The following is a 12191-nucleotide window of genomic DNA, read 5'->3' on the forward strand; positions in this document are numbered from 1 at the left end:
ACCTCCACCAGCATCGGCTCTGGTGATTGGCCCAATCAGAAGGAGGGGTGGGGCCTCTTCTTCCCAAGCTCCAACCGCCACTATTAAAAACAAACCACCAATGAACACTTTGGGTTCAGCCCAGGTGCTTTTTGATTTCATCCCCTTTCAACAAAAACATCAAAAACAGATCATGGAGGTGTGTATTTTTAACATATTTTCCATCATGATGCTGAGGAGGATTCACCGTGCAAAATCAACACTTTTTATTGATTCAGTGGTGATTGCTTTTGAAAGGATATAAAATTACTTCTTTTTTTTTTTTTTTTTTGCCTCTTCCTGACAAGTTTTTTTTTTTTAAATAAACTCTCCTCCAAAAAGACTTGCTTTGAATGAATGAGAGTTTGAAGACAAAAACATGAACTGCTGTGCCGTCTGTCACCATAGGAACCAACATCATCATACTATGAAATTGCACTTTTTTCATTGACAGATTTCACTGGCTCTGCCCCTTTATCGTATTTTTGTGTGTTTTTTAGGGCCTCAAGCCTTCTGGAGAATGTCGCTCATGTTCTTCTATTGGCTCTGTGTTGCTAATATAAATAAAAAAACAACAACACACTTGTCAGTCCTGCTTGGATTTTTGTTACCGAGTCAATACAAACTATATACATCCGTCTTACAAATGGAAAAATAAGTTATACAGTTAAAAACAATAGAAAAGCTGAGGCAAGCCTCAATTTTATTGACAGATGTGCCCTTTTTTAATATTTGTAACGGTTATGTAAAAATAGAAGCTGCAACAACAGCTAAAAACTAAATTGATATTGCTCAAATAAAACAAGCAAAGAAAATGTATAAAAATTAGGGATGTCCGATAATGGCTTTTTGCCGATATCCGATATTCCGATATTGACCAAACCCTTAATTACCGATACCGATATCAACCGATACCGATACATACAGCCATGGAATTAACACATTATTATGCCTAATTTGGACAACCAGGTATGGTGAAGATAAGGTCCTTTTAAAAATAATAATAATAATAAAATAAGCTAAATAAATTAAAAACATTTTCCTGAATAAAAAAGAAAGTAAAACAATATAAAAACAGTTGCATAGAAACTAGTAATTAATGAAAATGAGTAAAATTAACTGTTAAACGTTAGTACTATTAGTGGACCAGCAGCACGCACAATCATGTATGCTTACGGACTTTATCCCTGCCGACTGTATTGATCTATATTGATATATAATGTAGGAACCAGAATATTAATAACAGAAAGAAACAACCCTTTTGTGTGAATGGGGGAGGGAGGTTTTTTGGGTTTGTGTACTAATTGTAAGTGTATCTTGTCTTTTTTATGTTGATTTAATAAATAAATTAAAAAAAATGTAATAAAAACCGATACCGATAATAAAAAAAACGATACCGATAATTTCCGATATTACATTTTAAAGCATTTATCGGCCATCTCTAATAAAAATGTTTGCGCAAACTACGTTGATGTACCCATTCAATACCTTTTTAACACAGAACAACCATGCAAGTGTAAAAAGCGTGTCGATGCTAAAAATGCAAACTTAACACAAGCTATGTAACTTGGATGACATGCATTTACAGTATGACAATCATACAAGTGTAAAAATAAAATTAACCACCGCTCCAATAAAATGTAAAAAAAAAAAAAGTAAAACCTCTCTTGCAATCTTTGATAATGAAAGCACTTTTTTAAAGCTTTGTGAGTCATACGAATGTAAAAAAATACTTTGACCACTGAAAAGCAAAATTGTAACCTCTCTATATGTATGTATATATGTATGTATATATACGTGTATATATGAGTGTGTGTATATATATATATATATATATATATATATATATACATGTATGTATGTGTAGATATATATATATTTATTTATGTGTGTATGTATATAAATGTATGTATATATTTATATGTATACAGTATATATACAGGGATTGGTATAGATCGGTTGGTAGAGTGGCCGGGCCAGCAACTTGAGGGTTTCAGGTTCGATCCCCGCTTCCGCCATCCTAGTCACTGCCGTTGTGTCCTTGGGCAAGACACTTTACCCACCTGCTTCCAGTGCCACCCACACTGGTTTAAATGTAATTTACATAATGGGTTTCACTATGTAAAAGCGCTTTGAGTCACTAGAGAAAAGCGCTATACAAATATAATTCACTTCACTATGAATGTGTATATATATATATATATATATATATATATATATATATATATATATATATATGTATGTATGTATATGTATATACTGTATATGTACATATGCATATGTGTGTGTGTGTATATATGTATATACTGTATATGTACATATGCATGTGTGTATGTATATATATATATATATATATATATTTACAGTACAGGCCAAAAGTTTGGACGCACCTTCTCATTCAATGCGATTTCTTTATTTTCATATTGTCGATTGTCACCGAAAGCATCGAAACTATGAATGACACGTGGAGTTAACAAAAAAAGGTGAAATAACTAAAAACATGTTTTATTTTCTAGTTTCTTCCAAATAGCCACCCTTTGCGCTGAATACTGGTTTGCACACTCTTGGCATTCTCTCGATGAGCTTCAAGCACGCCAGTGAAATGAAAACTATTTCAGGTGACTACCTCTTGAAGCTCATCGAGGGAATGTCAAGAGTAAGCAAAACAGTAATCAGAGCAAAGGGTGGCTATTTTGAAGAAATTAGAATATAAAACATGCTTTCAATTATTTCACCTTTTTTTGTTAAGTACCTAACGCCAAATGTTTTCATTCATAGTTTTTATGCCTTCAGTGACAATCTACAATGTCAATAGTCATGATAATAAAGAAAACGCATTGAATGAGAAGGTGTGTTCAAACTTTTGGCCGGTACTGTATGTGTTGACTGATGTGGAAGATTTGCACTAATTCTGTGTAAGAAGAAAATTAAATAGATGGGTATCAGATTGTTATTAACTTCATAATACTTTTTTTATTTTATTCAGTCAGTATTGAAAAAAATTAACATTAAAATAAATCATTAATGAAAAGTAAGACATGTACGTGTAATAAGAAGTTAACCACCGCTAAAACAAAACAATTAGCCGTATGGAAATATAGCCATTTTAACATATTTTACGTTTTTTGCAACCTTAACTTGGTTGACGGATTGTAGTTTTTAACATCCATAAAGTCAGTGTCAAAATACTACATTAAGTCTGAAGTCGAACTTGTTAAACATTTGATATTACGTTTGATTACTTGGTGGTCTTGTTGTGGCGCAGTGGAAGAATGACCCGAGGGTCCCTGGTTCAATCCCCACCTAGTACCAACCTCGTCATGTCCGTTGTGTCCTGAGCAAGAAACTTCACCCTTGCTCCTGATGGGTGCTGGTTAGCGCCTTGCATGGCAGCTCCCTCCATCAGTGTGTGAATGTGTGTGTGAATGGGTAAATGTGGAAGTAGTGTCAAAGCGCTTTGAGTACCTTGAAGGTAGAAAAGCGCTATACAAGTACAACCCATTTATTTATTATTTAACTGTAATGTGGCCTTTCCTAAACCACATTGTACTGTGCTGCCAAGGCCCAACATTAGATCCATTAAAAGTCGTTGGCACCACATTTCTGTATTCTTTATGTATTTTACTGGTTTCTTACGATGAGCAGTATTTATAATGGAGGGTCTGCTGCTATCTGGTGTAAAACAGCTTCCACTGTGGCTTGTAAGGTATTCCATATTTGGTCGGACTTCCGCCTCCAATATCCGGGACCTGTAGTGACGTTGCCCACATTGTTTTTGCTAGTTAAGAGTTTGTTTTTTAACAAAAATGCCGATACTGAACAACGTAAAGGCGCTCCAATGTTCGTTATAATTTTGTTAGCCAGACGTTTGAAACACTAATATGTAATTTTAAGCCGTATATATTGTTTAAAGTAATAAAATAGCGTTTACAAAAGCGCTGCTAGTTTATACACCTCGGTCATATGACAAGGACAGATGCCAAATCACCGCTTTCCAATGACGTCATTAGCCGCAGCGGATGACCAAAATAAAGTAGTTCCACAACAACAACATATTTAAGTGAAGCGATTACAAATGAAAGGAATTGTTTGAACACTTCGTGAACTGCATCTTAACATAACACCTTTTCGTAACAGTGACGTGATTGTTAAGAACGTCACGTTGTTAGTGTATCCCTCCGCCGCCGTCGAGGCGTATAGGGAAAACAGCTGCGGCATGCTACAGCTAGCTAATTTATTAGCCCGTGTTGTTGTCTAGAGTGAGTGTGTGTGTCAGCGATTTCTCGGCGTGACAAAAACAACGACTTGTCGTCTTGTCATCGCTTCTAAACATGAAGTTCCAATACAAAGAAGAGCATCCCTTTGAGAAAAGGCGGTCCGAAGGAGAGAAAATAAGAAAGAAGTACCCGGATAGGGTTCCTGTAAGTAGCTTGCTCGCCAGCGTTAGCTGTTGTTAGCAATCTTAACAGCTAACAGTTAGCTAATCGGTTGTCTTTTAGCTCTCAATATACGAGTTGTATGTACTGTATTTAACCCACAGCTGTATTTATCATTACATGTATGTATTTGTTTTTAATTGTATGTATTATCCTGGTTAAGAAACACTACAGGCCAGCTAGCATAATGTGGGCATAAGCTTCCGCATTTGGGCGTTTTTTGTTAGCAACTGGTTATCAATAACAATGGGGTAATATTACTGTACTATTGTTTAATGTAACTTTGAATGAGGAAAAACTCCTTATAAACATGCTAATATACGTTTAAGGACCTTGGTTGCGTCACGCTTTTAAAAACTGACATTCATGTTTAATGTGAGCAATGTACGTCTTATATATTGATTCTCCACATGTTTTTAGTATAACTTGTACTGATTTGCTTATTTTTCCAAATAGGTTATTGTGGAGAAAGCCCCCAAAGCCAGAATAGGGGACCTGGACAAGAAGAAATATCTTGTCCCCTCCGATCTGACAGGTAAGTAAACAATGTGTTTTGATTGCAATAATACAAAAAGGTTTGATGTTGTATCAATGTTCCTTGGTGGTTTAATAATCAATACAGTATAATTTTGAATAAATAAATATTAGGATCTGTAATTATTTTATTTATGTATTTAATCCACATATTTGACTATAGAATTAAAAACATATATAATCAAATATATATATATATATATATATATATATATATATATATATATATATATATATATATATATATATATATATATATGGGCAGCACGGTGGAAGAGGGGTTAGTGCGTCTGCCTCAATACGAAGGTCCTGAGTAGTCGTGAGTTCAATCCCGGCCTCGGGATCTTTCTGTGTGGAGTTTGCATGTTCTCCCCGTGACTGCGTGGGTTCCCTCCGGGTACTGCGGCTTCCTCCCACCTCCAAAAACCTGCTCCTGGGTATAGGTTGATTGGCAACATTAAATTGGCCCTAGTATGTGAATGTTGTCTGTCTATCTGTGTTGGCCCTGCGATGAGATGGCGACTTGTCCAGGGTGTACCCCGCCTTCCGCCCGATTGTAGCTGAGATAGGCTCCAGCGCCCCCCGCTACCCCGAAGGGAATAAGCGGTAGAAAATGGATGGATGGGGATATATATATATATATATATATATATATATACACAAACCCCTTTTCCATATGAGTTGGGAAATTATTTAAGCCGTTGTGTCCGAAAATTTAAAGAGTTGGCCATTTTAATGGTGTTAATGAGATTTTAAAGGACTGTTGTTGATCCAATGTTGATGTGCTGAAACCTTTTTCTTGTTTAAAAGCTACATACAATCTTACTGTTCTTTGTTCAAGCACATAACAAATACTAATAAAGTGTTTGGATGTGTTCCTTAAATTCGAATGTATTCTTGGTTGCCAAAAAATGATTCCACGTAATACTTTGATATTGACCATCTAATATGTGCATACATTATTAGATTACCTTTTAAGATAGTTACATACATGATAATAAAGAACATACTATACTGTTTTTTGTTGTTTTTTTTAAAAAATACTATACTGTTTACGTGTTGAAGTACTCTTTAAAAAGCTAAGATCTACCATGAACAACAATTTATGGTTGCCATAGTGATTCAGAGTAATATTTTGATATTGACACATCTCATCTTTGCATGTCCTTAGGGTAGTGTAGTAATTCATGCACAGATGTGATGTGTCAATATCACAATATTACTTGGAATCCCTTTTTGGCAGGCAACAATACATCGATATAATGAATACATCCAAACACTTCATTAACAATTAATATTGTATGTAGCTTTTAAACAAGAAAGACGTTTTAGCACATCAACATCGGATCAATAACAGTCTTTTACAATCTCATTAATATCACGGAAATAACCAACTCAATCATTTTTCGGACACGATAAAAGCTTAAATAATTTCAAACAAATTTTGTCACAATAACCACAAATTTAAGTGTTTGTCTTACAAACCCCGTTTCCATATGAGTTGGGAAATTGTGTTAGATGTAAATATAAACGGAATACAATGATTTGCAAATCATTTTCAACCCATATTCAGTTGAATATGCTACAAAGACAACATATTTGATGTTCAAACTGATAAACTTTTTTTTTTTTTTTTGCAAATAATCATTAACTTTAGAATTTGATGCCAGCAACACGTGACAAAGAAGTTGGGAAAGGTGGCAATAAATACTGATAAAGTTGAGGAATGCTCATCAAACACTTATTTGGAACATCCCACAGGGGAACAGGCAAATTGGGAACAGGTGGGTGCCATGATTGGGTATAAAAGTAGATTCCTTGAAATGCTCAGTCATTCACAAACAAGGATTGGGCTAGGGTCACCAATTTGTCAACAAATGCCTGAGCAAATTGTTGAACAGTTTAAGAAAAACCTTTCTCAACCAGCTATTGCAAGGAATTGAGGGATTTCACCATCTACAGTCCGTAATATCAAAGGGTTCAGAGAATCTGGAGAAATCACTGCACGTAGGCAGCTAAGCCTGTGACCTTCGATCCCTCAGGCCGTACTGCATCAACAAGCGACATCAGTGTGTAAAGGATATCACCACATGGGCTCAGGAACACTTCAGAAACCCACTGTCAATAACTACAGTTGGTCGCTACATCTGTAAGTGCAAGTTAAAACTCTCCTATGCAAGGCAAAAACTGTTTATCAACAACACCCAGAAACGCCGTCGGCTTCGCTGGGCCTGAGCTCATCTAAGATGGACTGATACAAAGTGGAAAAGTGTTCGAGTCCACATTTCAAATTGTTTTTGGAAACTGTGGACGTCGTGTCCTCCGGACCTAAGAGGAAAAGAACCATCCGGATTGTTATAGGCGCAAAGTTGAAAAGCCAGCATCTGTGACGGTATGGGGGTGTATTAGTGCCCAAGACATGGGTAACTTACACATCTGTGAATGCACCATTAATGCTGAAAGGTACATACAGGTTTTGGAGCAACATATGTTGCCATCCAAGCAACGTTACCGTGGACGCCCCTGCTTATTTCAGCAAGACAATGCCAGCATCGGTTGGGAACATCTCTGCGCTGCTGACCCGTCTCCGCTTGGGATGGTTTCCTGCTGGCCCCACTATGGACTGGACTCTCACTATTATGTTGGATCCACTATGGACTGGACTCTCACAATATTATGTCAGACCCACTCGACATCCATTGCATTCGATCTCCCCTAGATTGGGGGGGGGGGGGGTCCTCACCAAGGTTTCTCATAGTCATTCACATCGACGTCCCACTGGGGTGAGTTTTTCCTTGCCCTTATGTGGGCTCTATACCGAGGATGTCGTTATGGCTTGTGCAGCCCTTTGAGACACTTGTGATTTAGGGCTATATAAATAAACATTGATTGATTGATTGATTGAAGCCATGTGTTACATCAACGTGGCTTCATAGTAAAAGAATGTGGGTCTACCTGTAGTCCAGACCTGTCTCCCATTGAAAATGTGTGGCGCATTATGAACCCTAAAATACCACAACGGAGACCCCCGGACTGTTGAACAACTTAAGCTGTACATCAAGCAAGAATGGGAAAGAATTCTACCTGAGAAACTTAAAAAATGTGTCTCCTCAGTTCCCAAAAGTTTACTGAGTGTTGTTAAAAGGAAAGGCCATGTAACACAGTGGTGAACATGCCCTTTCCCAACTACTTTGGCATGTGTTGCAGCCATGAAATTCTAAGTTAATTATTATTTGCAAAAAAAAATAAAGTTTGAGTTTGAACATCAAATATCTTGTCTTTGTAGTGCATTTAATTGAATATGGGTTGAAAATGATTTGCAAATCATTGTATTCCGTTTGTATTTACATCTAACACAATTTCCCAACTCATATGGAAACGGGGTTTGTACATATATGTATATTTATATATATGTATGTACATATGTGTATATGTATGTATATATAAATGTGTATATGTATGTATGTGTATAAATATATATATATATGTATATGCATATACATGTGTATATGTATCTATATATATGTATATACATATGTGTATATGTATCTATAAAAATGTATATGTATCTATATATATATGTATATGTATATGTGTATGTAATATGTGTGTGTGGTTATTGATCAATTCTATAATGGCGTCCAACAACTAAATATGTAAAATTAATTTCTACAAATACAGGCATTTATGCAATACAAGAAGTTGATAAATGAACTGTTAAATTTTCAACGCAAAATTATTCATTTCATTATAGTAAATATTAGCTTTTTAAAGTATATTAAATTAATATTGTTGAAATATATGACAATATTTAGTTTAAAATGTAGTCCACAATGTATTTTGATATATTTTAATTTGTTTTGCATAACCTGGATGTTGCAGTACATATATGTAATTGTTGGTAAAAAAAAAAAAATCTATTTACAGTGGGACAGTTTTATTTCCTCATCCGGAAACGAATCCACTTGCGAGCTGAGGACGCACTCTTCTTCTTCGTAAACAACGTCATTCCACCCACCTCAGCCACCATGGGGCTCTTATACCAGGTGCCTAGAAAGTTGTTGGAGTTTCCTTAACATTGTAATGACGTGAGTCAATATTTCTGACATTCTTTTGCAGGAGCATCACGAAGAGGACTTCTTCCTCTACATCGCCTACAGTGATGAAAGTGTGTACGGCAGCAATAGCCAAAGGGAAATGTGAACCTGTTAAAGCTCCTAAGCCCCGCCCCAATCAACCCACTCAAACATACATTCATTTAAATATTTAACCTTAGCTCAGCAGCATTAGAGTTCATGTCGCCTTCCACCTTTCTCTGCTATAATTTGATGGCCAGATTTTAAGGGTAATAATCCAAAATACAATACTATCATTCAAAAGTTGAATTAATCCAGAGTTTATATATATATATATATATATATATATATATATATATATAGAATAAGTGCACTATATTGATTTGAATCCATTAAAAAAACAGCATTAATTGCCGTATTAAAACAATGATAAAGTGGTGGAGCTATTCTATAGTTTGTCAGTGGTTGTTTATTTTTTAATTTACAATGTAAAGCGGAGTGCAAATTTTTTTTTTGTTCAAAGTACAGCCCTTGTTTCTGTTTTTTTGTTGTTTTCTCTTTATTTTATTTTAATTTTTTTAAATGATATTCTGTATAGAGCTGCATTACTGGCGCTTTCTCCACTCATGAGCTTACACGATAAATGAAATGTGATGAAAAGTTTTTTGTCTTCCCTTGGCTTTTTACAAAGGCTTTTATTACAAACTACAGCCGCAGGTATTACAAAAAGGTATGCATATTATTTCACCTTTTAATTTTTCACATGTTCCTTTATATTTTTAATGTTACCAGTTTTTAGAAATGATATTGTATAAACATGATACACTTGATGTATTAAGGTATAATGTGGCATTTTAAATGTAATTGATTTACTTAAATTAGTATTTGATATCTTTGGTTTTATTTATTGCCAATAAAATACATATTTTGAGGCTTTTAAAGTAATATACAATTATTTTTAAGACTTTAACTTTCTTTAATTGTTATCATTCGTCATGTACAGCAACAATATCTCCAAGACATATGAAACCCTGCGTAGAGTTTGCCAAAAAAACATTTCTCAGACTTAGAAAAAAAGATGATTGGTCTGGTGAGACCAAAATTGAACTTTTTGGCATTCATTTTAAGCGGTATGTGTGTAGAAAACCAGCTCATTACCCGCCCAATACAGTGTAACATGGTGGCAGCATCACGTAGGGGGTGTTTTTCAGCTGCAGGGACAGGTCAACTGGTTCCAATCAAGGGAAAGATAAGTTCGGACAAGTACAGCGATATCCTGGTACAAAAGGTTCCTGGCCGAAGGTTCACCTTCCAACAAGAAAATGACCCCAAGCACAAAGCGAAGATAACAAAGGAGTGGCTTTGGACCAACTCTGTGACCATTCTTGACTGGCCCAACCAGAGCCCTGACCTAAACCCAATTGAGCATCCCAGGAGAGACCTGAAAATGGCTGTCCACCAATGTTCACCATCCAGCCTGACAGAACTGGAGAGGATTCACAAATCCAGGTATGAAACACTTGTTGCATCATTCCCAAGAAGACTCATGGCTGTAATAGATGAAAAGGTGCAAATACTCAATATTGAGCAGAAGGTCTGAACACTTATGTGACCGTGTGATATTTCAGTTTTTGTTATTTAATACATTTGCAAACAATTATACATTTCTGTTTTTTTCTGTCAAGATGGGCTGCTGAGTGTACATTAATGGAATATAAAATTAACATTTTGGATTTTAGCAAATGGCTGCACTGTAATAATTTAAACATTTAAAGGGGTCTGAATACTTTCTGTCCCCACTGTATGTTTTGTAAGCTGCTTATAACATCAACCTGTCATCTATACAGGTGAGACTCAAAAATGTAGGATGTCCTGTTGATCCATTTCAGCAGCTCTACTTCAAACATAAGCGAATATGTGATATAAATACATGAGATTCAAAGGTAAATATGTCAAGCTTTGATTTGTTGCAATTTTGATGATCATGGTTCAGTTTTTGAAAACCTGAAATTTTCCATTTAAGTTTTAATAAGATGTAAGCTTTAATCATCAAAATGACAGCGCTTCACTTCTTTCAACTTGACAGACATCCTGGATGAAAACATTCCCATCCAACCTGATGGAGCTTGAGAGGTGCTGCAAAGAGGAATGAGAGAAAGTGCCCAAAGATAGGTGTGCCAAGCTTGTGGCATCGTACTCAAAAAGACTTGAGACTGGAATTGCTGCCAAAGGTGCATCAAAGTATTGAGCAAAGGGTCTGAATACTTATCTGTGTTTTTTTTTTAGTTTAAATAAATTAGCAGAATTTTAAAACACCAAAAAAAATCACATTGTCATGATGGAATATTATGTGTAGAATTATGAGAATAAAAATGAATTATTCCATTTTGGATTTTGGTTATAACACAACAAAGCGTGGAAAGCGTTAAACGCTGTGACTACTTTCCCGACGCAGTGGAATTGACGGACCAAACCAGATGGAAAGAAATGATGTGCATATTTTCTTTTGTACTTTTTGGGCGACCAAACAGTTTGAAAAGTCCACTTTAATGTGCATGTGTCCCCTCTGCCAAATTTAACATTTTTTTGGTGATGTCTTCCGTTTTAAACCTTTTAAAATACCATATTTCCGCATAGGATGCTAAATAAAGTGCAGCTGGTGGAAAACGTTTGACAGGTGTTGTACCGAAATCTGTTACCCATCAGAATTTGTGACTCCAGGGGGCGATGTTCTCATGGCGTTTGTTTGATGGTTAAACGGCAAGCCCAAAGAGGAGGCGAAGAAGAACGCTTGCGTAAATGGCGTAAACTATCGTCAGAATTTCAGCATTAATAAATTACACATATTCTGGAAATCAATGATTTACTTTCATTATAGTATGAGTCCATTGTATCAGCTGTTGATTCTCTCTCACACACATACATTTTCCGGATTAAAAGCTATCATGGAATGAAACGTCAGTTGTCAGAATTTCAGCATTAATAAATTACACATATTCTGGAAATCAATGACTTATTTTCATTATAGTATGAGTCCATTGTATCAGCTGTTGATTCTCTCTCACACACATACATTTTCCAATATAGATAAGGCTATACATGCACATATGCGGTTGTTCTGTTTGTT

The 12191-nt window shown here is 35.6% G+C and overlaps 2 protein-coding genes across 2 annotated transcripts in view; both read left to right on the plus strand.

Annotated features, from left to right (window-relative positions):
• The window catches only part of LOC133605790 (CTD nuclear envelope phosphatase 1A), a 59809-nt gene extending 59211 nt beyond the window's left edge, over positions 1 to 598 (plus strand). Inside the window, exon 8 of the mRNA XM_061959091.2 lies at positions 1 to 598. This exon is cut by the window's left edge and continues 35 nt beyond it. Coding sequence (XP_061815075.1) covers positions 1 to 26 — 26 coding nt within the window. The 3' untranslated portion in view covers positions 27 to 598.
• A 3533-nt stretch (positions 599 to 4131) lies between these two features.
• Positions 4132 to 9727, plus strand: gabarapb (GABA(A) receptor-associated protein b). The gene is made up of 4 exons (XM_061961183.2): positions 4132 to 4439; positions 4911 to 4989; positions 8916 to 9034; positions 9108 to 9727. The coding sequence occupies exons 1-4, from the start codon at positions 4350 to 4352 to the stop codon at positions 9189 to 9191; spliced, it is 372 nt and encodes a 123-aa protein (XP_061817167.1). The 5' UTR covers positions 4132 to 4349; the 3' UTR covers positions 9192 to 9727.
• Positions 9728 to 12191: the final 2464 nt, after the last annotated feature.

The sequence above is a fragment of the Nerophis lumbriciformis genome, linkage group LG05 (genome assembly GCF_033978685.3).
Source record: "Nerophis lumbriciformis linkage group LG05, RoL_Nlum_v2.1, whole genome shotgun sequence".
In the NCBI taxonomy this organism is placed as follows: domain Eukaryota; kingdom Metazoa; phylum Chordata; class Actinopteri; order Syngnathiformes; family Syngnathidae; genus Nerophis; species Nerophis lumbriciformis.